The following is a 27583-nucleotide window of genomic DNA, read 5'->3' as shown; positions in this document are numbered from 1 at the left end:
CTATGTGAGGTGAATGGACTGTCCTGTGTAGTCTCTCTATGAGGTGAATGGACTGTCCTGTGTAGTCTCTCTCTATGTTAGGTGAATGGACTTTCCTCTGATGTCTCTCTGTGTGAGGTGAATGGACTGTCCTGTGTAGTCTCTCTGTGAGGTGAATGGACTGTCCTGTATAGTCTCTCTGTGAGGTGAATGGACTGTCCTGTGTAGTCTCCGTGTGAGGTGAATGGACTCTCCTGTGTAGTCTATCTGTGAGGTGAATGGACTGTCCTGTGTGTTCGTGCTATACTGACACCTGGCCTTGGCCATGATCGTGTGAGCAGCACCTGCCTCCCCGGGAGGGCTCACATCTAGAGGGATGCCGGGGATGTTGTTTGGTCCCCTCACACAGGGATTCATCCAGCCAGCGCCTTGTATTGTTATCAGTATGAGGAGTAGGAGGAGGAGAGAGGGGAGCTCTCTGTGATGCTGCTATAGAGAGAGCGCTGTGTGTGAACGAGGACTCAGCAGAAGGGGAGCCGAGAGAGCCAGTACTGAGCCGGGGACACATCCTCCTCCTCCTCCATCGTCCTTCTCCCGGAGCACATAGAGGAAAGGGGCCGCAGTCTCTGGATATAGACGGACTGTTATCATCACATCCAGCGCACAGCCCGGGGACTCCTCCTGGGGGGTGGGTGGGAACTGCGGGAGGAAATCACCCCCTACAGGGAGCTGGTATTATCTCCTCCGGTCCCCCGCTCATCTTCTCTGTGTATCAGGAGGAAGAACAGCTCCATACCGCTCGGACTCTGCCGCCTGCTATTCCTCCAAACATCGAAGCCCCGTCCTTCGTCTGTCATCACCATGTGCCGGAGACAGTCCGGAGCCCGCTTCGTGCTACCTATCGTCTGCATCCAGGCGGCCCTCATCCTGCACCAGGTACAACCATCCACCATCACCATCATCACTATCCCCATCCACCATCACCATCATCACTATCCCCATCCTCATCCACCAGCCTGGACCGCTACATCCCTTCCTCCGTCCTGTCATCTGTCTGATCACATCGGGGCTTTGTGCCTGGACCGTCATTGTGTCCTCATTGTGTGATCATCCATGGTGCAGCCTGGGCTATACTCATCGCCCCCCATCCCTCGGGTGTCAGTGGGCTTCCAGAGCTATTCTACACCCCCTCCCCCCCATAGTGCTCGGTGTATTACCCCCCCCCCCCAATCCCTGGTGTTCTAGTATCAGTGTACCCCCCACCGTCCATTGTGTTCCAGTATCGGTGTACCTCCTTGGCAGTGGTCTTCAAGTATCCATGTACCCCCCCCCCCCCAATTCCTGGTGTTCTAGTGTCAGTGTCATGCCTCCTTATGTTCCATCATTGTACGCCCCTACCTCTGGTGTTTTTAAGTGTCAATGTTCCCCCCTTAGTGTTTCAGGTGTCATTGTACCCCCCTACCTTTGGTGTTTCAGGTGTCATTGTACCCCCTTAGTGTTTCAGGTGTTAGTGTACCCCCCCTACCTCTTGTGTTCCAATATCACTGTACCCCTCCTTTCCCTGGTGTTCCAGTACCCATGTACCCCTCTATCCCTGATTTTCCAGTATCAGTATACCATGCTATTGGTGGTGTTCTGGTGTTCGTGTACCCCCCTATCAGTGGCATCCCAGTATCAGTGTACCCCTCCTGTCCCCGGTGTCCCAGTATCAGTGTACCCCTCCTGTCCCCGGTGTCCCAGTATCAGTGTACCCCTCCTGTCCCCGGTGTCCCAGTATCAGTGTACCCCTCCTGTCCCCGGTGTCCCAGTATCAGTGTACCCCTCCTGTCCCTGGTGTCCCAGTATCAGTGTACCCCTCCTGTCCCCGGTGTCCCAGTATCAGTGTACCCCTCCTGTCCCCGGTGTCCCAGTATCAGTGTACCCCTCCTGTCCCCGGTGTCCCAGTATCAGTGTACCCCTCCTGTCCCCGGTGTCCCAGTATCAGTGTACCCCTCCTGTCCCCGGTGTCCCAGTATCAGTGTACCCCTCCTGTCCCCGGTGTCCCAGTATCAGTGTACCCCTCCTGTCCCCGGTGTCCCAGTATCAGTGTACCCCTCCTGTCCCCGGTGTCCCAGTATCAGTGTACCCCTCCTGTCCCCGGTGTCCCAGTATCAGTGTACCCCTCCTGTCCCCGGTGTCCCAGTATCAGTGTACCCCTCCTGTCCCCGGTGTCCCAGTATCAGTGTAACCCTCCTGTCCCCGGTGTCCCAGTATCAGTGTACCCCTCCTGTCCCCGGTGTCCCAGTATCAGTGTACCCCTCCTGTCCCTGGTGTCCCAGTATCAGTGTACCCCTCCATTCCCTGGTGTCCCAGTATCAGTGTACCCCTCTTGTCCCTGGTGTCCCAGTATCAGTGTACCCCTCCATTCCCTGGTGTCCCAGTATCAGTGTACCCCTCCTGTCTCTGGTGTCCCAGTATCAGTGTACCCCTCCTGTCCCTGGTGTCCCAGTATCAGTGTACCCCTCCTGTCCCTGGTGTCCCAGTATCAGTGTACCCCTCCTGTCCCTGGTGTCCCAGTATCAGTGTACCCCTCCTGTCCCTGGTGTCCCAGTATCAGTGTGCCATGATCTTTGTATGTGCTGCATTGAGCCACTTGCCTACTTCCAGGTAACCCTTGCGTTGCTGCCAGGTTCTGTAGGCCTCTGGGGGTCCATAACTTGTAATGAGCAGAATGTGTCCCCAGGGTATTGACGTACACCTCCCACACACATGCTATTAGCCTTAACTGTCAGTGGGGTTGGCTGAGTTATAATTTATTTCCGCTAGGGCCACTATTAGATCTTGCAGACATTTGGAAAAGGCAGACATATAGGCAGAGCAGGACACTTACTGTTTATGTCTGGAGTTTGTGTCACGCTTGTCCTGTCTACAGCGCTGCTATAACATGCCGGGCCTTAAATGTCACCCATAGGTCATCTCCTGTTTGGGGTGTCACTTATCGTTCAGTAGGAATAGGGGGATTGTTGGAGCGTGTAGAGTACATGCATCCCTGATTAAAGGAGGGCATGCTCCTGAACAGATCAGGCACACATGGAAAGGAGTGAACATGATACCTGATATTATATATCCTATTGACATACACCTTGTTCTTGTTCTTTTTTTTTTTTTTTTTCTTTTTTTTGTTAATCCACTCAACATTTACATGATTTCCTGCATATCGGTTGTCATGTAAATTGCAGCTTGTCGGCTCGTATTTTGCATGCTTGTCGGCCACGTAATACTTTTAAAGGCTGCGACTCATTTCGTTGGAGTGCCACCTCATAAACCCGTGGGGTAACCAAACACCAGAAGTGCCTTTGTGTCACCATGGCAATTGAAGGGATTACAACACAATCTGGTTTAGCTTCCCCCAGGGATAGATATGCCTGCAGTGCATTTATAAGCATCCTCCATCGTCACCTTGGAGTGCTACATTTCCAATAGAAAAGAAAAGGCTGACTGGATTAAAACCATCAAAATAATAATAAACATAATTGCTGCCTTTAATGTGAGGACACATAAAAAACTGGACTAAATCATAGCTGTGATCGACTGCAGCACAGATGGCACAGATCACCATTGCTTAGTACTATTTGCTGGGAGTAGGAGATATTCAAGCCCTATCTAAGTCTTATCAAGCCCTGCTAAGTCCTATCAAACCTTATCAAATCCTATGTAACTCTTTGCTTTTTTATAGCTTTACATTAGAAGAAAATCTCAGTAGGCATAGTGGCTTTTAATAAATCTCTGTAGAAATTCAGCATGCTTTAATGGTGGAGACCATGGCCGTTCCCATGATTAGGATGGCCTTTCGCATTTCTATGGGGCGGAGGTCCAAAGGCTAACTGACTACCTCTTTGTGTGTGTGGCGGGCATGTTTAGCAGTGAAGAAATTCTTTGTGTGATTTTACATGGTGACAATAGGGAGGTGGGAGTGGTGTCTAGAGAGATACTTATCCTCATCAGTTGGCGTATTATTTATTACCATCTTTTTTTTTTTTCTTTCTTCTATTGCTTTTCGGCACCTATTCTAATGGGTTAGTTCTTAGGCAATTTTTTTTTTTCTTATTTTCTTTTGTGCATCTGTCCACCCTTCGTCTTACCTTCTGTTTCTGTCACTCTTTTCTCAAGCCTCATTTTCCTTTTCCTTTCAATGCTCATTTCAGTTCATTTCTTGCATCTCTGCTGAGTACTGTCCATGGTGTTTAAACTGGAGCCAGCCAAGCCGTGGGGATTACTTACAGTCTGCCTCCAGGTTTTACAGTCTGTAAGCCATAATGTGCTGACTGGCTTCCTGCTTTTATGGTCTCTCGCTTTCTCTCTCTCTCTCTCTCTCTACATTGTGTTTCTGCAAAATGAGAATGATAGAAAAAGTCACAAAAGTCATCTTGTAGCTCTCTGTGGAGAAGACCAGAATTCACCCAACTAGCCTTTCGTTTCTTATTTGAGGTGTACGCTAGCTCTAGACATTCCCCGTATGAGAAGTGATTTAAACAAGCCACTGTAACCACATATTCCTCAACACGAAGTCACTAAGCTAACCCACTAACCCCAGCTATTTCCCCAATGACGAGCGAATAAACTTCTGTACTCTTGACTGCAGTTCCCAACGTGATGAATGTGTGCAGTACGCTGTGCTGCATGGGGCTTAACATGCATTGCTTTTTATTTTCTTCTTGTTTGGATGATGTTCCTATCGTCACATTTGAGTTATTACTTTTATATCCTTCTTTTTTTTTAGTTGCTTTACAGTAAATATATAGGTACATGTTTAAGGAATTGCATTTGCATCTTTGAGAGAGAGAGGGACCAGTCTATAATAGTTACTACTGTTACACCCTTCCTTTTAAATTGCAAAAGTAAATATAAAAGTTTGTCTAATAAAGCTTAGCATTTGCATTATGGAGAGAGAAGGACCAGTCTATTGTAGTTATTATTGTTACACCCTTTTTTTTTTTACCTGCTACAGTAAATATAAACGTTTATCTATTAAAGTGTTGTACTTGCATCCTAGAGAGAGAAGGACCGGTATATAATACTTATTACTGTTATTCCCTTTTTTTTTTTTAGCTGCTACAGTACTGTAAATATAAAGGTTTATTTATTAAAGTGTTGCGTTTGCATTATAGAGAGAAAAGGACCGGTCCAATATATTTATTAGTGTTATACCCTTCTTTTTTTAGCTGCTACAGTAAATATAAAAGTTTGTCTAATAAAGTGTTGCACTTGCATCCCAGATAGAGAAGGACCGGTCTATAATACGTATTACTGTTATTTTCTTCTTTTTTAGCTGCTAGAGTAAATTATTATTATACAGGATTTATATAGCGCCAACAGTTTACGCAGCACTTTACAACATAAGGGCAGACAGTACAATACAGTTTAATAAAGCAGAAATCAGAGGGCCCTGCTCATTAGAATTTATAGAAAGGTTTGTCTATTAAAGTATTGCATTTGTTTTCTTGTAAAAAAAAAAGTATTGCATTTGCATTCTGGAAAAAGAAGGACCAATCTATAATAGAGTTGTTATACCTGTCTTCTTTCTCATATCTGCTGTTAGTAAATTTCAACTTCTTGCCTGTGTTACTCTAGTCTATAGATGTAAAGGAATTTAAATGGGAGTTGTTTCCCGTGTCACCAAATAAGATTCTTTCACTTTCAGACCCATTCAAAAACAGCTATGAAATCTGATTGGACGCTTTGGGTAATACCCCCCTCCCCTCCTCCTCCATCTCCATCTTCATTTATTATACTCTCCTCTTTTATAGAAAACCCCGATTGTGTATGCAAGAGGTTTGCAGTTTTTAACGAGCAATGCCTTCACACTTTGGAGAGACTTGACCAGAAGATATAGTTTAACGGTTTGCGGCATTGCCTAGCAAATGAAGACATTGGAATATGTTAGTTTGAGTATGATAAGGAATGCAATCAATCTGTTTTGAATAAAGAAATGTGCTGTAGAGTATGTGGCATTTTATTTGTGTGGATTTAATGTGAGAAGGTGACAGCTTGTTGGGAGATTTTCGATAAGCTCTTGTGCTGGGTAAGTTTAACATTTGAAGGCAGGGAAGCAGGAAATGGGCTTGTGTTTCATCGGTATCGGGGGCATCTGTAGTTTTACAGCTGTGGAATTTCATTTCCCCTCTGTGTTTTCCTATGCACGCTGGCATGTGTCATTTAACATTTTGTTTTGCATTACAGGTGTATAATTGATTTATGCGCTATGGCATTCTTGATTCTTTTTGTAAATATTAAGAGATGGAGCACAAGGAAAAATTAAAATGAAATGCAGCCTCAGTTGTTTATTTTGTTTAAGGGCTCATTCAAGCCAGCAGATGGGTTATACCATGGGCGCTGGCGTGTGCTGTGAAGTGAGCAGTGCCGGTGCGTTGTAATCTGTTTACTTTTTTTCAGCTTTATTAAAAAGTCACAAAATAACATTTTATTCTACTTTATGCACAGCAGCAAGCTGAAAAGCAGTGTACTGCTCCTAAACACACTGCACCAAAAAAGTAGAGGATGTGCTGCCTTTTTTTTTTCAGTGCAAACCATTGGCAGCGCAGCAGTGTGAACTGAACATGTATGACTCAAGGCAAATTGCTGCGTCTGTGCGCTGGAATTCTGGGGTAATTGGGCCCTAAAATATCTGCAAGTACACTCAGAGTTTTTGTGACATGAGAGGAAAAAAAGATGCCTATAGTAAACAGTCTTATTCCTATTTTTACTTTTTCAATGTAGGTCGCCAGGAATCATTTTCCTATTTATTTTTGCTTTGCCCTTATTTATTGGTGTGAAGGACTGTCTTGTGTCTCAGATTCCTGTTTTATTCTTCTATTTTAAAAGACTGGTAGACAATAAATAATTGAGGCCCTCTCCATTCTCATGCACTTTAAGGGATTTGTGAACTTTAACAAAAAAAAAAAAAAAAAGAAAAGCAAAACCCACAGACAAAAGGTAAACAGTAATTTACTCTGTTGTTTAAATCGGGTTGCTAAATATTAATAAAAAAGCAGCTATTTCACAGCTCACTGATAGTTTTTAGTATCTTTGGCTTCTCAGCTACTTTTCATGCCAGAGCAGAGCTAGGAAAGGCCATAAAAAATATATGCCTGGAGCATGCACAGAGCTGAAGATGGAGACCGGTTACAAAGACTATTATTCTCAGTAGAACTGTCCCCAGCGTAGCACATGTGCTACAGTGCGAAGAGAGGTTGGAGCACCAGAGGTCATCAATACTGCAGTGACCATGGAGTAAAGAGTGTTTTATTTATTTATTTTGTACCGCTCTGATCAGACTACTATTCCAAAATGTCTTTGCGCCGGCTCAATAAACTGCTCTGGTTCCACTCACAAGTGATTGCTCCAGTACGTTGCTCCAGGCAGTATTAAAACCACAGGTTCTAATTTTATAAATGAAATTGAAATACTGTTTTTATTTTTTATACTAACCTGGTCATGTTAACATAGACAGCGATAGAGATGTGTAGAGCGCTGGTGACAGCAGAGGAAGGTGACAGGAGCAAGCAGAGGAGGGTGACTACATTCTCACATACAGTGGGACCATAGGGCAAATGTAGCCACCCTCATAAAGGAAATTGAAGATGTGTAGTTTTCAAGTTTATTTTTTAGCTCTTACTGCCTACCCCTGGCAAGTGGGTTTTTATGCCCAGATGGCAGAACGGACTCTAAAATCAATTGATCACTATGATTGGCTGTCACAGTGGTCACATGATAGACAGCTCTTGGTTTGTAGTCATGATTGGAAGCTGTTGGGATCAGCTTCCAATCATGACTAGAGACGAAGAACTGTCTATGACAGCTTGGTCACTGTGCTGGGAGGGTGCAGAGATTGTGCTGTCAGCATAGAAAACCACGGCCATCCATGGAAGCATATGTGAGGTGTGTGGGTGTTAAAGACCGGGTGCTTTGGCACTGCACATCTGTGTCATGTGGGCGGCAAGATGTTAGGGATGTTCTGTCTGAAGCTCCCATTATAAGGGGCGCAGTTAGATAACAATAAAGGTATAGAATCTTAATAAATAATATATGCCCCCCCCCAAAAAAAAAAACCTCTATTGAATAAAGAAGTAAGTGAAACATACAAAGGTCGTAAGTACAGTCGCAAAAGTGAAATGCCCTATAGGGTTAATGCCAAAAGGATTTTGTTTTATTTTTTTAAACTTTTTTGTTTTTCAGACCTAAGCTGCTGAATGAATGGCCTCCTCCTGGTCCTTTTTTGCGCCACCATTTTACAAACTGCGGCATGTGCACATAAATGCAGCTGGTGTCTTTCAGGCATCTAAGAGATGGCAGATAATGGTGGTGCATGTGCGCAATATGGCTGGATTTCTATACCACCTTGAGGCATTTCTGCACATGTGAAGAAATCCGCTGCACATGTGTAAATTTTCTGCAGAGTTGTGGCTTAGTGAATCACTGCCTCCTGGAATAGCTCTGATGTAGCAATCCCAAGAGGCAGTGGTGTCCAGCCCAGGCCTTGCAGCACAGAAAAGTTCTGAAAAGTAAAAATTTAAATACATTTTAAACAATTTTTGTAAGAGGGAGAGGAAGGGATAGAATAAAAAAGGTTGATACAGGGAGTTTTTTCTTTTTTCCAGTTTAAAGTGATATTAAAGTCTTGTTTTTTCTTTTGCTTACAAATAATAAATATGTTATACTTACCTGCTCTGTGTAATGGTTCTGCACAGAGCAGCCTAGATCCTCTACTTCTCAGGTCCCTCGCTGGCGCTCCTGGCCCCTCCCTTCTACTGAGTGCCCCTACAGCAAGCAGCTATCAGTGGGTACACCTTAGACGAGCCGCTGCTGTGTGTGTCCATTCAGACACAAAGCTGCGGCTTGCCCCACCCTCGTGCAACATCACTGGAATCGAGATGGGGCTCAGGTAGGTATTAGGGGGACTGCTGCACACTGAAGGTTTTTATCTCAATGCATAGAATGAATTAAGATGAAAAAAATTCTGTCTTTAGAACCACTTTAACATATAAGGCAGAACGGGACAATTCTACATAAAAGACATCCTTGCAGCAAATATTTATATTTAAAAAAAAAGCCTTTGCATTTGGGTATAGGATTATTTCTGCAACATTTCAACAACCACAACTCCAGAATTATATTAATATAGTACATGCCTACTAATTGACTTCCCTAATGACAGTAATACATCATTATCTGAAGAAAATCAATGCAATATTTTTTGAGAAGCAATTACATTTAACTATGATGTTGAAAATTTGGAGGTTATTTACTAAAGTAGTAATGATAACTAGACCAGTGAAATTGTATTCACTTCAAATATCCAGTCATCTAAAAGAGATTCACCCCTATATTTGTCTTGTTTACCATTATCATTGAAAGTGAAAGTAAAAGAAAATCCCAAATTTTGGGTTATCACCACAAAAGTAATATAGGGGAAATCTTCTAAAGGATACACTAGTTCTGGTGACCTGGGGTTCCCCAAGGGATTTCCTAATTATGCAGGGGTTTCCTCATACTTCCTGTTTGGCTGTGGGACAGGAAGTAAAGGGAAATCTGGACTATTTATAAAATATCCATACCTGGAATTCCTTTTTAGGTAATCTGCAGTGATTATTTAGATTTTGTTAGTGCTGATTGTTATACTTGTATGTACATGCAATAATATACAATATGACTTGGGGGTGTGACAAAGGTGTGCTCTTTGACTAAAATGTTAGCTGAAACTTGCTCCTTTTTTCTTGTTTTTGGAAATATGAAGCAGCAGATACTTTTGACTATTCGTGTGAGTGAAAATTGGCATTCAGTAAATTTAAGGGACGGCTTCAAAATTAAAAATAAATTGCAGTAAGAAATAACAAGCCCTTTTGATGTCAGAAGTGCTCATTAACACCTCCTAAGGGGCTGGTGCCTTGCTTGGCCATCATATTAGACAATGATATAGGATTACCATTGGGCTAGTTATGGCCAGCCTTACATAGACAAGGTCCATGTATTAGCATACAGTTAGATCTGGACACAAAAGTGAGTTAGGACCAAGGATCTTTAGCATTCACTGCTATGACTTCTTCATTTAATTGCCAAGGTTTGAGAATCAGCGTACACACTCTACAAGCATTTTTCAGCATGATTTATAATCGTTTTTAAAGGTTCTTTTCAGGAGGGTGTTTCCTTTTCTGCATTATCGTGAAATATTTTGTCAGTTTGTGCAACAATAAAATGAATGCCTTCAACTACATTCCATATTTCAAAAATTTGTAGATGAAAAGCATTAGCCCGATGCATTTTTCAAGATAAGAAAGAAAAACCAATTAGTGTAAAATGCAAGCTTTCTTTTGTCATACTAAATACTTAGGAGAAAGTCTGCTAAAATGTAAGTGAAAGGGCATTGTAAGGTTGCCTGATTTCTGGATTAAATTCTTGGTCTGGCGATTTCCATGGTGATGGTAGCAGGGGAGGAGAACTGCAGCTCTTCAGCTTCTGTACTATGGAGAACAATGCATTCCACAAGCTCATCTGTATTAGTTTCATTGTGCCATTTACCATAATCTTTGTGTTTGTTTAACAAGAGGTTAGGCCCAGTCTTCTTACACAAAATGGTACAGCACTTTGTTGTGCAATATGCTCATGTTTCTTATGTACATTGCAATATTCACCTTGATGTTCATTTACTGGTTGTGTTTATATTTTATCGCTGCATATGGATATAATCATTTTAGGATAATTATGTCGGGGTGGTATTTTTGGGGTTAGCTGCTTTGTTTGTGTGTCCCACCACTTATTTAAATAGGCTTCCCTAATAAAATGATTGCATTGCTGTACTCAGTGAAGGGATATATGTACATAATTTAAAGTGGTATTAAACCCAAAAGCAAACATTTAGTATATTGCACTTTACCAATTCTTAGATGTGATTGCTGCATTTGTTCTGTCTTTTAGGGCTTTTCTTTCATCTATTTTCTAAGTACTCTGGGTAGAACAGCACAGAAGGATCATCAGACAGCATAGTGGACCCCATGAAATAAGGGGAGCCTTTCTAAATTACAAGCATAATCCTTTATGTGCTGTAGCATTTTTGCTATTAGGATTTGAATGGCCCTGTGTAGATCTACTGTAAGTTCCATGCTAGGCCCTGTGTATATCTACTGTAAGCTCCATGAGCAGGGCCCTCCTATTCCTACTGTATTGAACTGTATTGTAATTGCATTGTCCCCCCTCTACATTGTTAAAGCGCTATACAACCTGTTGCCGCTACATAAATCCTGTTTAATAATATCTAAGTCAACTGACCTCCATACAGGGTTGTTCTACATAAACTGTCACTTTTTTCTCTTTAAGTATAAAATGCCTATTTGCAGAAACATGTGAATAAAAGGTGCTTGTATGGTCATGTAACTTTAAAGTTTACCTTTATACAGTAGTCTGAAATTATGCATAGTAATCTTAACATGGCTATATATTGAGCATTCATCAGGAAATTCGCTCAGTGGGTGACCATGTTGGTTCCGCTGCATTTAAAAAAAGACATTGACCACATGACCAACTTTTGACGACGGAACCTGCTAGAAAATTTTCGGCTGAACAGCAGCTGCATCTGATAGAATGGATGGTTTTTAGAATAAAATAGCCTAGCAGGGGATTCATTCATCTGCATTGTTTATTGTGTATGGAGGAATCTGTTAAATGTCTTTCATCCTCTATGGTCAGCCTAAGATTTTACAGTGGGAAAACATACAGTGGAGAATTTTCAAGGGTTCAAGTTGTGAAAACCTTGTGGCTGGCACAATGCAACCTACCTTTCCTATTTTTCTTTTTACCCTGCCGATTATAAAGATTATACCAGTGTGTAGCAAAGTCTTTTCAGACATTTCATGAATGAGATCCTTTGTTCTTGATTACCATTGCTAGTCAGCGATTCCGCCCAGTGTTCACTTTTATAAACGATAGTGTTTTATTTCTTAACACAGCATGTTGTTTGCACAACCCTGTTATATCATTTTTCCCCTTATTACATCTTTTACAAGCTATGGCGAAAGAGCGTAATGCAAGTCACACGTGAGTATATAAACACAGAGCAGAGTCATAGGCATAAGAAGTGGGATGTCATCTCCTTACAATGCCATCTGGGGTCTGATTTGCAGTGGCACCTCTCAATATTCTATATATTGATATGATCATCCAATTATTTGTAAAAAGGCCACCTCTCCTCATTAACCCCCTCCACCTCCCTCAACTATATAACCCCTTCTTGTGCACAGGAAGTTACCAGCTCATAAGACCAAACAGCTTGCAATGTTATATTCAGCAGACCCGAATGGAGCAAATGAGAGACATTAATAGCCAGGGTTTTCATTTTAACCGCTTCAGCCCCGGAAGATTTTACCCCCTTCCTGACCAGAGCACTTTTTACAATTTGGCACTGCGGCACTTTAACTGACAATTGCGCCATCATGCAATACTGTACCCAAACGCAATTTGCATCCTTTTTTTTGCCACAAATAGAGCTTTCTTTTGGTGTATTTGATCACCTCTGAGGTTTTTTTTTTTTTTTTTGCGCTATAAACAAAAAAAGAGCGACAATTTTGACAAAAAATCAATATTTTTTACATTTTGCTATAATAAATATCCACAACATTTTTTTTAAAAGAAAAAATGTATTCATCAGTTTAGGCCAATATGTGTTCTACATATTTTTGGTAAAAAAAATCGCAATAAGCGTATATTGATTGGTTTGCGCAAAAGTTATAGCGTCTACAAAATGGGGGATAGATTTATGGCACTTTTATTATTATTATTATTTTTTTTTTTACTAGTAATGGCGGCGATCTGCGATTTTTATTGGGATTGCGACATTGCGACGGACAGATTGGACACTTTTGACACAATTTTGGGACCATTGACATTTATACAGCGATCAGAGCTATAAAAATGCACTGATTACTGTGTAAATGTCACTGGCAGAGGAGAGGTTAACCCTAGGGAGCGATCAAGGGGTTAAATGTGTCCCCTCGTTAGTGTTCTAACTGTGTGGAGATAGGACTGACTGGGGGAAGAGACATACAAACAAAATATCTCCTCTCCCCTGACAGAACAAGGATTTGTGTGTTTACACAAATGTGCTGTCGCTCATGCACGCAATCGTGGGTAGCCGGGGGGATTCACTCCCGCCGGCCACGAGCATCAGGGCCCCTGGCGTGCCCATATGGTAAAGTGCTCTCTAAATGGTGCTGTGCACAGTATCTAAAGTATGAGTAAATATATATACATTTATGGTTATTTTTTTTTTTTTTTTTAGTATATCTTGCATTCTGCATTATTCTGTTGGAGAGTTGAGCTGATTGTACTGTTGTTCTAGAAAGGGAATTTCTTGGTAAGGTTAGCTGTTGGCAATGCTCTGAAGCAAGTTTAAGCTGATGTTAATGCTTTGTTGCAGAGGTAAGCTGAGGGCAGTGCTTTACTTGAGAATTTAGATGATGCAACTGCTTTGTTAATAGAGAATTAAAACTGGCCATACGTGGATCGAAAATTCATCTGGTTCAGCAGGGACCAGCTGAATTTGGATCCATGTATGGACAGGCTGGATGTACAGAAGTCGACCTACCAATTGACATCTGTAAAACCAGACTGTCAGATTTTCCTTGCTCGATAAGTGCATTCTGATAGCGAGGAAGACTCCCGCTGTCAGAATATAATACCTTGGTGGGGAGGATTCCCCCATCCACAAGTGTGTGGATAAGGGAATGTAGTCATTTTTTTCATTCAACAAAAAAAAGACCGAGGGCTGCATACGTTGTTGATATTGCTGTGTTGAGATGTTGGACTGATGATGCTCCTTTGTTAGAGAAGGAAACTCACAAGACTGCTGTACTGGTGGAGAGTTAGGTTAATTGTACCACTGTGTTGGCTGGTGGTTCTCCTGCATCAGAGAAAGGAGCTGTTGGTACAGCTTTATTTATGTATTATAGGTATTATAGGTATTTATATAGCGCCATCAATTTACATAGCACTTTTACATCTATAGTATACATTCACATCAGTCCCTGCCCTCGAGGAGCTTACAATGTAAGGTCCCTAACTCACATTCATACATACACATACTAGGGACAATTTAAACAGGAGCCAATTAACCTACCAGCATGTCTTTGGAGTGTGGGAGGAAACCAGAGTACTTAGAGGAAAACCACACAGGCACAGGAATAACATGCAAACTCCAGACAGGTTAAGAGTTAAGTTTATGGTACTGCTATATCGGGGAGTTAGGCTGAGGGGCTGCTCCACTAAAGAGTCTGAGAGTATTGCTTTGTTGAAGGAGAGTTGAGATAAAGTATAACTATAGGCAATATTTTTCTTTATTTTGGAAAGAATAAGGGGGGTCATAACCCTTGCCACCCTTTTGGGGGATTTGCGTTCACTTCCTGTCCCATAGCCAAAAGAGGAAGTGAGAGAATCCCTTGAGGCCTCCAGGTCACCAGAACTAGTGGAAGATTTCCCCTCTATTACTTTTCTGGGGACAAACCAAAATGTTAGATTTTCTTTTACTTTCACTTGAATGTTAATAGTAAATAGGACAAATGGAGAGAGTGAATCTCCCCAACAGGGGCAGAGGTAACAAAAAAGCTAACAGGTGTACTAATCACTCTCTATTCTATGCAAAATTAAAGAAAAAATAAATGTTTTGCCTTTAGTTATACTTTAATGTTACTGTTGTTTTGGAGGCTGGAGCGAGAAAGTTGATGATATCTGCTCTGTTGTAGGGATCAGCTAAAAGATTGTTTAACTATTAACGTATATATATATATATATATATATATATATATATATATATATATATATATATATATATATATATATGAACCTAGTTGTACCCTTTAAAGATAATTAAATGTAAAATGACATGGCTACATAATGCAAAATAGCTGCTTTTAACGTTTACAATGCATATGCAAGAATTGAGCAAACTGCTTTTTTGAAGCTTTGCTGTACAGCCTGTTGATTTGTTGGAACTGTCTTCTTAGGCAAAAGATGGTGTCAAACAGATGTAAATTTTATTGTATCAGAACTCTGGACAAAAAGGTAGTTGTATTGTAGGAAATATTTCTGTCCACTATACCAACTGAATTTGAAATATCTTCTCATAATCTCTTGCAATAAATATACATTCCTTCATGAATGTTGTCAGAAACCCTTTATCTTAGACAAATGTATGCAAACAGTCTTCAGTGAGCCTTCCATGGCCCTGTACACACTGATAACTTATTGCTAACCTGTTGCCAATCTAGAATTTCAAATAAAGCTGTTGACTGAAAAGGAGAATGTAAATTACCCCTCTAGCTGTCCATGCCGCTGAGGGCTTCTCTGTTTATGAGGAACCATCCCCCAAAGTCTGTTGGGAAACAAACACTTCCTGGAGTGTTGTTTTTCTGCGTCCCTTGCAGGGCTCAATTGTTTGTTCCTCTAACTGCCCTGTCACTATTGTCTCCTATAGTGATGTGAAGTTCAGTAGTAAGAACTAATGAGCACTGAGGGGAACACAGGAAATCGACACTCTAGGAAGTGTCAGTTTTCGAGAAGACATTGCATGGGGGGGCACATCCCTCAACTAAGAAGCAGGAGAGTAAAGGCATTATTTATTTTACCTATTTATATTGCACCAAATTATTCTGTAGCACTGCCATTGCTGGCACCTTCTCCAAAAGTGCTTTAAGTCATTATCACACAAAGCACATTATGACTATCTTTGTCAGAGTTGAAGCTAAACTCAAGCCTTACCTTCAGTCTTACAAAGTTGTACAGGTTTCCCTCCTGTACTGAAATGAATTACTAACTGATCTCTCTGTATGCTGTAAGCTTTTCGCAGTATGCAGTAGAAGCTTCTTCATTTCCTGGCTTAAAGACCTACAGCATAGCACTTCCTGCTCTAGCCTAACTGTTACTGGGCCACCCCTTTTATTTATTGGATTTCAGTTCTTTCAATTATGGAGGTTCAGCATCACATGTGGGTATTACCACAGCTTACTGTTTTCATGAAGCAATGTACAGCACCCTGCTGACCTCTCCCACCTGCTATGATCTACTTCTGATTTGCATACAAAAACACAGAGACTCAGTGATGCCATCACTGGATCTAAACTAAGGTATACTGTATAATCAAAACTGAAAGTTTTTTCATTATTTTCATTAGCATGGGAGCTAAGGGAGGGAATGCGGAACTAGGAAAGGTAAAATTTATAAGCAAAAAAAAACTTCAACTAACTGGTATGTTTTAGGTGCAGATCGGGGTTCTCCTAGTAGAACCATCATTACCTGAACCTACAATCTCCATTTTGGCAGTCTCCATGATGGGAATCTAAACTAGACCTCAAGGGCGGTAAAGCGGCTCAACACAAATAGTACATAAAAAATGTGCACATAGATACACTCAGATAAGAGAATATAAACAAACTAAACTGGAGCTAGTTTGTCTAGCATATAATTATAGTAAAAATGGTCTTCAGCAAATGTCTGTAATTTACTATTATATATTAAATGATCTGTTTAATTTGAGTAATGATACACGTTAAAGCAACATACTAGGTACAAAAATAGGCAGTCTTAAACCTAATGGCTTTTGCAAGTGTACCTTTTATTCCTCAGAGATCTTTCTGAGTAATAGACCACAGGGTAGTGATGATAGATATGATGCAGAAAGTGCTTTAACTAGAATTATTTCCTAGGAAACCAATATAATTGCACCAGAGTACACACTAATGGTGTCTACTGGGTTTGGCAACCACATATTTTTAGATAATTACCTTAAAAATTGTAGCCCCGAGGCCCAGACAATACATGGGCTTAGTGCCAAAGCAGAATTACACAATCAATAATTTGGCCATATTGGCCACAGTTCAGCAAAAATGTACCATGAACAATCTGTAAATAATATTGTACATTTACATCTTCGGAAATGTATACTGACACTAACGTTCATTACATTTATTGTTTGCTGTTCACACTTAATCATGTGCATTAACAAACATATTACGGAACGAGTTTTTGGTCTACCTGGTCTTTGGGATTTGTCTACCCTTGTTATATACAGTTTATGCGTTTATCACCTGTATGAATAAAATGCAGTTGTATCATTTATATTGTCCACCCACAAATTTAATAATGCAACGATACTGTGCACCCACTATGAAACATAAGATGACACAGTAGGTGCTGTTTATTGCATTTTGGTGGATGAATTGTTTGCGGTAACCTTCCCACATGGATTTATCTTTGTATTGTGTTAACCATGTCATATCACTGCACTGCCAGAGCAAATAGGACTATTGATTTCTGAGATGGTTTTTACAGTGGCCTTCGTAAATCAAAAAGTGATTCTGACTGTACTTATATTGACAAAACTGGGGCCGGTAGTCATTCCACTGTCCAGTTTAATTGTAGTGCCTTGTGTAACTAGACTGGAAATAACATGGGGCAGTGCTAATATTATCTGTCATGTCATTCTCTTTATTTGTACATACATAACCAATGTATTTTGCACTGCTTTATAGAGAAAGTTGGTTACATGTGTGTTCTGACAACTAATGCAGGCCATACACGGTCGAATTTCGAACAAATTTTCTTTTCAAAATCAGAATGTTCGTTTTTTTGTGATCCGATGATGCCATCATTGATTTTCGAAATTCGGCCGATCAAGCCTTCAATTTCACTGCATGTTGCTACAGAAAAGAATTTTCGTGGCCTGGAATCTTCTTTTCTCTCCATAAATTTTCTTTTCTTATTACATTTCTCGCACGATTCTCCCATCATTGATTAGAAAATCGTTTGTTTTTCTAAAAATTTCCAACATGTCCGATTCCTAAAATTTGATTGCCGCACGAAAATCAGCTGTTGTTGCAGCCCACTAATGGTGCGAAATTCATACGAAAATTCTTTCATACGATTTTCGAAAGAAAATTCTTACGAAATACGAACCGTGTATGGCCGGCATAAGGATTACCATTTTAAAATTATTGCCAGTTTTCAAGAAAAAATATTAGCGAGTATTTCTCATTTGTTCATAATTTTCAGTGCATAGTACACTAAAGGTATTCACATGTCATTATATGACATTTCCCAAAAATAAGAGCATTATTCCTCATTTTGTGACAGTGGGAAGAGCCATACAGATCATTCCAAACAGCCAAATGCACATCCAGAACTTCTGGGGTACAGTGCAAATAAAGCCTAATATTAAATAGCCATTTATTCCAAACTGCATACAGCTGTTTCAGGCTTTTTGGCCATCATCAGTGTAGTGTATGAAAATCATGGCAGCTGTGGAGTGGAACTTGGGACCTCACCAGACATTATGACCATATAGGTTATGGTTCGAAGGGACTAAAATCTCTCCACTCTAAATAGTGCATAGCACAGTAAAGCACAATACTGCTTTTAAAAACCATTGAAGACATCCCACAGTGTGTCATAGCTTCGAAAAGTGTGGGTGTACACCTTTCATGGACAACACCTTTTCTTCAGGACCATAGACGCTAGAGGATTGAATGTGATAATTAAAAAAAAAAAAAAAAAATTTGGTCTTTTTCAATTTTTTTTTTTAACATAAACTAAAAACCGCAGAGGTGATCAAATGCCACCAGAAGAAAGTTCTATTTGTGGGGAAAGAAATGATAAAAATTTCATTTGCGTACAGTGTTGTATGACCGCGCAATTGTCATTCAAAATGCGACAGCGCTAAAAGCTGAAAATTGGTCTGGACAGGAGGGGGGTTTAAGTGCCCAGGAAGCAAGTGGTTAAAGGTAATACACTAGGCATAATTGATCCAGGGAATATTTGACTGCCTCCTGAGTGATCAGGAAGGCGTTCTCCCCCCTCCCCCACTCGACCAATGTTTTTGGATATTGTGGGTATAAGATTTTGTATATGGATGTTTTCTATTTGTTTTTCTATTGGTTGATTTATATGGACTTGTGTCTTTTTTTTTTCAACCTGACAAACTAACGATGTAATATGCCTATACACTATATGAGTGGTTTTATGCAATACCTGGGCTTCCTAGGTGGGGAAATGTGCTGCCATTTACTTTTCGCGCCCGTGTTTAAGAGCCCTCACACCACCAAGATAGTGGAAATGTGTGCCTTTTGTATTATGTTTTATTGAGTTATTGGCTGTGAATGTTTTGCAAAATGACAGTTGGTTCAGCTCGCAATATGGCTGCCAACATTGAAGAGGATGCAACAGTGCTATATTATATGGCAGGGTTCTTAAAGCATAACTATGGGAAAAACGTTGTTTTTAGTTTTGGATAGAGTGGAGAGGGACTAGAACATCTGTCCATTTGTATTACTGTCTGTTTCCCCATTAGGGATATTCACGCTCGCTATTTGTCCTGTTTACCATTATTGTTGAAAGTGAAAGTAAAAAAAAGCCCACATTTTGGGATCCCCAGAAAAGTAATTGCTGGGAAAACTTCCAGTTGGTGGACACTAGTTCTGGTGACCTGGGTGGCTCCAAGGGATTCCCTTAATTTGCAGGGATTTCCTCTAATTTCCTGTTTTGGCTATGGGACAGGAAGTGAAGGTAAACCTCCATCTCCCCAATGGGACACAGATGGCAAAAAAACTGACAGGTATTCTATCCAAAATGAAAAAAAAAATTGTCTGTAGTTCTACTATTAGTTATGTTACAGTATTTTAGAAATCATCCCCACTCTTTGGTAACATGTGAAGGTATATGGGGCTTACAAATGTGCAAAATCACATTTAAAACTTTGCACAAGTGCTTGGGATTTATTCTGTTTGTTATGGCTAACTTAGATACAGCCAATTTAACAATACGAAATTTATGAATTATTATGCAGGGTTTTGTAATGTTTATCATTGTTTTGAGTTAAAACAAACATTAGCTGCAAATTTTGTCTTGTAACGACAGGTTTTTCTCATTGTGACATTCCACATATTTAAGCCATTACTGTGCATTTTTAATATCGTTTGCATCTGTGGGGCCTGATCTGCTATCAGTAGTGAAACATTTTTTGAACAGGTGAAGAAGATGCTTTTTTTTTTCAAAAAAGATTTAGCAGTCTGTGTTATAAAGTGGCTCCATGAAGAAGAGCCCATTGGAGAGCTCTCTTCAGAATGCCATCTCTGTGTTACGAATCTTTCATCTACTTAAAGTGAAACATCATAGACAAAAATAGAGTAGAATAAATGTTTTTACAGCTATTAGAAATGCTATGTGATATCTCATTATAAAGCAGAGCATGCAAGCAAAATAACAGAGATCTACACTTGGCACTTCTGACAGGGTTTATCAGTAGAATAGGCATTGTTGTGTCCCATTGCTATGTGTTTGTTGAGTACTCTGTGATACAACTGCTCCTTTTCTAAAGTTAGCCAAAACCATATCCAGAACACTTGATGATCTTTTTGATCCTAGAGTCCAGGCAGGTCATGCTAATTATACTATGTAGTAATTGCAGATGATGCTGAAAGTTACAAATGTTCCATGGTGCATGGCCAACATCACCACTGGAAGTTGTCATTTTTAAAGAGATGAGAGGTTGTAGCTAAGGGCTTTTAATAGTGATCTTCTGCAGGCACTAATGCCTGGTACCCTGCCACCTCCAGTCGGAGCCGCTGTACTAGCAATCCAACGTTAGTACAGTCATCTCCCTGACTGTACTGTGTTCTGACAGGGGGACTGCCCCCATGCCAGAACACTTGGATCTCTCCGCCTGAGAGCGCCGGTTTTTGATTATGCTCGTCCGACATACACATGGGCTGAATGTCGGACGTTTTTAATTGAACCGCCCAATGTCTCCTGACATTCGGCCCGTGTGTACGGGGCTTAAGGCGGGCCATAGATAATGCGACTGGTTGCTGGCAATAATCATATGTAGAAATCCAGCATGTTGGTTGTACCCAAGTTGATCGATGGATTGACTTGGGTACAATCATCCTGCCCATAGATAGTCCCTGCTGAACCGGCCGACATTCAAACCATTTGTGGCCAGCTTTACTTGCCTGTGTCAAAATGAGGCTGATTTAATAAAAGAGATATTCACACTATCCAGTCATGTCAAAATTATTACATATGATTGGGTATTGAAAGTGAGCATGGGTTTGCTTTTCACATAACTAAATACATAAAAGTGAAAATGTACACATTTTGATTAAGATTATTTAACTCCATTAGTAAATCAAGGCTCTATGTTTCTACACATATATTCTGTTTGTCATGTTGATTTTCCAACATACAGTGGGGACGGAAAGTATTCAGACCCCCTTAAATTTTTCACTCTTTGTTATATTGCAACCATTTGCTAAAATCATTTAAGTTCATTTTTTTCCTCATTAATGTACAAACAGCACCCCATATTGACAGAAAAACACAGAATTGTTGACATTTTTGCAGATTTATTAAAAAAGAAAAACTGAAATATCACATGGTCCTAAGTATTCAGACCCTTTGCTCAGTATTTAGTAGAAACACCCTTTTGATCTAATACAGCCATGAGTCTTTTTGGGAAAGATGCAACAAGTTTTTCACACCTGGATTTGGGGATCCTCTGCCGTTCCTCCTTGCAGATCCTCTCCAGTTCTGTCAGGTTGGATGGTAAAAGTTGGTGGACAGCCATTTTTAGGTCTCTCCAGAGATGCTCAATTGGATTTAAGTCAGGGCTCTGGCTGGGCCATTCAAGAACAGTCACGGAGTTGTTGTGAAGCCACTCCTTCGTTATTTTAGCTGTGTGCTTAGGGTCATTGTCATGTTGGAAGGTAAACCTTCGGCCCAGTCTGAGGTCCTGAGCACTATGGAGAAGGTCTTCATCCAGGATATCCCTGTACTTGCCCTCATTCATCTTTCCCTCAATTGCAATCAGTCGTCCTGTCCCTGCAGCTGAAAAACATCCCCACAGCATGATGCTGCCAACACCATGCTTCACTGTTGGGACTGTATTGGACAGGTGATGAGCAGTGCCTGGTTTTCTCCACACATACTGCTTAGAATTAAGGCCAAAAAGCTCTATCTTGGTCTCATCAGACCAAAGAATCTTATTTCTCACCATCTTGGAGTCCTTCGGGTGTTTTTTAGCAAACTTCATGCGGGCTTTCATGTGTCTTGCACTAAGGAGAGGCTTCCATCGGGCCACTCTGCCATAAAGCCCCAACTGGTGGAGGGCTGTAGTGATGGTTGACTTTCTACAACTTTTTCCAATCTCCTGACTGCATCTCTGGAGCTCAGCCACAGTGATCTTTGGGTTCTTCTTTACCTCTCTCACCAAGGCTCTTCTCCCCCGATAGCTGAGTTTGGCCGGACGGCCAGCTCTAGGAAGGGTTCTGGTCGTCCCAAACATCTTCCATTTAAGGATTATGAAGGCCACTGTGCTCTTAGGAACCTCAAGTGCAACAGAATTTTTTTGTAACCTTGGCCAGATCTGTGCCTTGCCGCAATTCTTGCCACAAGTCTCTGAGCTCAGCAGGCAGTTCCTTTGACCTCATGATTCTCATTTGCTCTGACATGCACTGTGAGCTGTAAGGTCTTATATAGACAGGTGTGTGGCTTTCCTAATCAAGTCCAATCAGTATAATCAAACACAGCTGGACTCAAATGAAGGTGTAGAATCATCTCAAGGATGATCAGAAGAAATGGATAGCACCTGAGTTAAATATATGAGTGTCACAGCAAAGGGTCTGAATACTTAGGACCATGTGATATTTCAGTTTTTCTTTTTTAATAAATCTGCAAACATGTCAACAATTCTGTGTTTTTCTGTCAATATGGGGTGCTATGTGTACATTAATGAGGAAACAATAAGAACTTAAATGATTTTAGCAAATGGCTGCAATATAACAAAGAGTGAAAAATTTAAGGGGGTCTGAATACTTTCCATCCCCTCTGTATGTGTGTGGTTCTTGTTCACACTGCTTTCGCACCATATACATTGTGTATTGTGTGTTTGGGCATTGTGTGACGCAGCTTTACATATATACACATGCATGTGATCATGTACTTTTTGATAGACTCTTATTATTAAAAATGATATATTCATTTTGCCACTTGATCCTCCTTTTTCTATATATGTTTATTTCATGCCTACATTGCTTTATACAGTTTATTTGTATTTTGGTCTGATGGTATACTATAGGCTTTGTTTGGCATGAATGTATACATATATATGTGTATATGTATAGAATTTGGCTCCTCTCTTTAATAAGAACTCCATGTTATGGACACATCACCTGATATCTCCTGAGATGCATATTTATATGGTGTCTGGGTGATATAAATTCCCACAGTGAGGTGCTACTGTGCCTTTTCATATTTTTAGCTCTATAATGTATTGTTTGGTATTTTCACTTTTTTTACTTTTTTATTTTATTTTGTTGATTTCCACTATGCTTGTATTATGTGAACTGTTTCAGTGATATCTTGAAAGTGCTAACAATGCATATGACGAGACTTGAAATAGGAAATGCAATTATGTGATTAGGAACATTTGTGTTTGAATTCGGATCTTCACGTATATATTAAGTTTGTGATTGCATTCCCATATTGTTTTGACAAAGCATGGATTTCGTGTGAAATGTGTCTAACTCATCATCCCCTGCCTGTCTGTACTTAATATTTTTGATAATAATAAATTTGATATTGCACCGTGTGGGTGTGCAGCCATTCGACTTATAGTTCCTACTAAGGGCTGAACTTCTGCAGGCACTAATGCCTGGTACACTGACACCTCCAGTCAGTGCCGCTGTACTAGCAATCCAACATTTAGTACATTTAGTACAGCGATCTCCCTTGCTGAGCTGTTGTGTTCTGACAGGGGACTGTCGTCGGACGTACACATGGGCTGAATGTCGGTTTTTTATTGAACTGGCTTGTCTCCTGACATTTGGCCCTTGTGTATGGGGCTTAAGGCAGGCCATAGATGCGATTGGTTACTGGCAATAATCGTATGTAGAAATCTAGCATGCTGGTTGTACGCAAGTCGATTGATGGATTGACTTGGGTACAGTCATCCTGCCCATAGATAGTCCCTACTGAACTGGCTGAGATTTGAACCATCTATGGCCGGCTTTACTTGCCTGTGTCAAAATGAGGCTGATTTAATAAAAGAGATATTCACACTATCCAGTCATGTCAGAAAATTATCTGCATATGATTGGGTATTCAAAGTGAATATGGATTTGCTTTTCACATGACTGGATACATAAAAGTGAAAATTTACACATTTTGATTAAGATTATTAACTCCATTAGTAAATCAAGGCTCTATGTTTCTAAACGTAGCTGTTATTGAAAGCACTGTATTAAAGTGAAACTTCACTCAAAAGTGACAGTGCCGCTATTCCTTCTCCCCACCCCTGTCCCTAACACTTTTTAGATTTTTTTTTTTTTTTTTATACAGGGAGCGGGTATTTTTTTTTTTTTTTTTGACAGGCACCCACTCCCACTTCCTCAGTTCTCCCCTAGTTGAGAATGACTTGCTGCTAGACATGTCTCATGCTCCTGCCCCCTGCCAACATCTGTCAGGAAGTTACAGCAGCTCCCATATCCAAAGTAGCGTTGCCGGGCCCCTAGACTAGTAAGTAGAACTGGTTGGGGGAAGATAGCACTGGACTCCAGACTCTGGTAAGTACCAGATGTTTACACATAAGTGACATCCGTGTCTGTTCCTTTTTTCCCTCCATTGTGATAGCATTAAAACAAGCCCAGGTAATCCTCATGGGGCTGGATATAAACGGACGTAAGTCTGCATATATATGCATTAACATTTGGTCAGGTCAACAAAGCAGACCTGGATGCAATCTTTTTGTGTTTGGTCCGACAAACCTGAACGCACCCAGATGTCAGTGAACGCACATTCGCTTACTTCCGCCCACCCATAGGCTAACCTTGCTGTCTGTTCTTTTGTTCTAATTGTGCATCAAAAATGGACTGACAGAATGACCGTGAAAAAGGGGCCTAAAGCAAAAGCGGTACACATGAGAAGGGCAATACACAGAACAATACAAAAAAGTGTGCCCTCTAGCTCGTCAATATAAAAAAACACATAAAAATAGATCTGATAGGATAGAGACTGTGTTTTCTATAGAAAATATTAGCTGCAATTTTCCTGGTGCTTTAAAAAACGCTTAGTATGGGCCACACAGACACATTTTTTTTCTCATACCTTTATTTGGAAGACTCAGTAAGTTTTGCTGCTGGCTCAATAGAACGGCAATCCTGTGCAGATATTTTAGTTCTAATAGAATGCGCTTCATGAACATACTGAACAACCTATGAAAGATAAGGCACATTTGCTACTCTAATTCAAAGCCCTTTTGATATATTTTTAATCTGTTTTCTTTTTACTTGCTGAGATAAAGAAAGAACAGCACGATAGATGTTCAGCATTTATTGTGTGTAATTTTATTAAATCCTGGTGTGCTTTTGGCTTTTCATGTGAATAGTACCACATATGCATTGAATCCTATTGCAGTCCCAGTGCTTGCAAGTCATTAAGTAAACCTGAAAAGCATACACAGAAGAATGACATAAAAAGTGTCCAGATGGGTCACTCATTCCTGTGTGCATGGACCCCTTTTTGACTCATCTTGGCATTTGATGCTAAGCTAAAAATATGGCTACAGAGAATGCTTGTAAGTCAGGAGGTAAAAAAAGCTCTGCTAGTTATCCTAGGTAAGATATATGTCAGTGGATCAGTACATCAAAATACAGTACCATTGTTGAAGGACTATAGGAATGTGTTCTTGTCATCACTAGACACATATCCAAGGGCTAAAATATCAGTCAAAAGGCACTTGCTAAGTAAAATGTTCATGGAATTGATACCTACTGGTCACAAAGATATCTAAGGCAGTATTTCATATTTGCAATTGTTTGGGATGACTAAACCCAAGAGCAAAAAATTGTAATACACTGCAGCTTACTAGTCCTTTCATGTGGTGGATGCATTCATTTTCTTTTTTAATGCTAAGTGCATTTTCTACATTTCACAGAAATACCGTATCTGTTGATCTTGATAGCATAGCTCTCAAATGTCTTAAATGTCCCTGATTTGGAGGGACTGTCCTTTTGGCACAAAGCCCCCCTGTCCTTCTTTCTTCCTCCTTTAGACCCAATTTTGGTCCGATGTTTATACCTGTATAAAAATGCATTATACAGTATTCTGTATCTATCAAAAAGTGTTTGTTTTTCTTATTCCTAAATTGTTGCATTTGTAAATTTCATAGGCCAGTACAAAGATGTAGTAGTGTGAAAAAAGCACTTGTTGGTTTTATCATGTTTTTGTACTAATTCTTTGTGTCAGAACCAGCTCTTAAGGGAGTCTATTCAACATTTTCACAGATCTTACTGTGAAGAAACCTTTCCATATTTGGAGATGAAATCTCTTTTCCTCCAGACGTAAAAAGTGCCCCCTTGTCCTTTTGTGATGATTTTTTTTTTTTTTTTCCACAAAAATTTTTTTATTGAAAATATCAGAAAGTAAGTAAATACATCACAAGTACATATCAAATCCAAAAGTGCAACCATGACCTCTTTGTACAGCAGAGATATAAGGATGAATTAGTGCAGTAAAGGCCATGGTAGATAGAACAGTGCCATACATATTTAGTCATATATTGCCAAAAGACGAAACAACAATAAATGAACAACCAACATATTAACCTTTTAAGGAAGAGGTACCCGAGCTGGGTCAAGTAGCATTGTGAATGGGTGCAATACCCATGAGACCAATATCATCAGGTCCAACCTGGTTAATGAAAATGACATAAACCTTGACTACTATGAAGCAGTGATCATTCAGGTATTTTTATTGGGGTGTCTCAGAAAAATTTTTGGTTGGCTAAACCGTTGTAGGAAAGGAACAAGGCTGTAGTAAAAAGATGGGGGGGGGGTAAGAAAATGAGGGAAGGGGGGATAAGATTAGGGAAAGGAAAGAGAGAGAGGGGGGAGGAAGACAGGTGGTGGGTGCCATCCCCCAGCCCACCGATTCAGTAGTCACTGGAATAAGATCTAGGCAGTCCTAATCATTGAAGGAAAGTAGGCCTTGTATTTTTCCATAGTCTGGAAGTGTTTCCAGCAGGCCCAGATGATTGAAAATTTCTGTAAGCATTCTTGAGAGGTATAGATCAGTTCTTCCATCTCCTCTATCTTAGCAACCCTGGTCAGCCTTTCCCCGGTGGAAGGGATATCTGTAGATCGCCAGTGTACTGGAATGCACAGTCTGGCTGCATTGACCATATGCAAGGCCAGTGATTTGTAATACACCTGTTTAGGGAGGGTTGTATGATGTAGGAGATACTGCGCAGGATTATAGTTTAACCCCTTCCTGTCGAGCGTACGCAGGTGTGGGTACTCGGCTTTCGAGGGTTATACCTGGATGGTGCCCGCAGCTGCAGGCATCATCCCAGTTCTGCTTTTTAGAGGCGGCAATCGGCTTTCCAGATATAACCACCGATGCGGCTAAAACCTTCCTGTTTTTTGCATCTCCAGCAGATATTTGAATTTGTGGGTGAGAATTTGTGCAGGCGGGCAGGAGTTCTGTACCATTTGGTTGCAATTTTGTACCCATTTTCTTGGATCACTACGTTCATCTA

General features: G+C 40.6%; 1 protein-coding gene across 2 annotated transcripts in view; it reads left to right on the top strand.

The window, feature by feature from the left end:
• The first annotated feature begins 370 nt into the window (after nt 1–370).
• Nucleotides 371–27583, top strand: part of CDH2 (cadherin 2) — a 425329-nt gene continuing 398116 nt past the window's right edge. Inside the window, exon 1 of one of the 2 annotated variants that reach the window (XM_073631511.1) lies at nt 371–915. In XM_073631511.1, the coding sequence (XP_073487612.1) occupies nt 841–915 (75 nt within the window). In that variant the 5' untranslated portion in view covers nt 371–840. The remainder of the gene's footprint in view (nt 916–27583) is intronic. The other variant, XM_073631512.1, reaches the window with a different exon arrangement.

The sequence above is a fragment of the Aquarana catesbeiana genome, linkage group LG05 (genome assembly GCF_042186555.1).
Source record: "Aquarana catesbeiana isolate 2022-GZ linkage group LG05, ASM4218655v1, whole genome shotgun sequence".
Classification (NCBI taxonomy): domain Eukaryota; kingdom Metazoa; phylum Chordata; class Amphibia; order Anura; family Ranidae; genus Aquarana; species Aquarana catesbeiana.
Note: the sequence above shows the minus strand (reverse complement) of the source record. Positions and strands in the feature narration are given on the sequence as shown.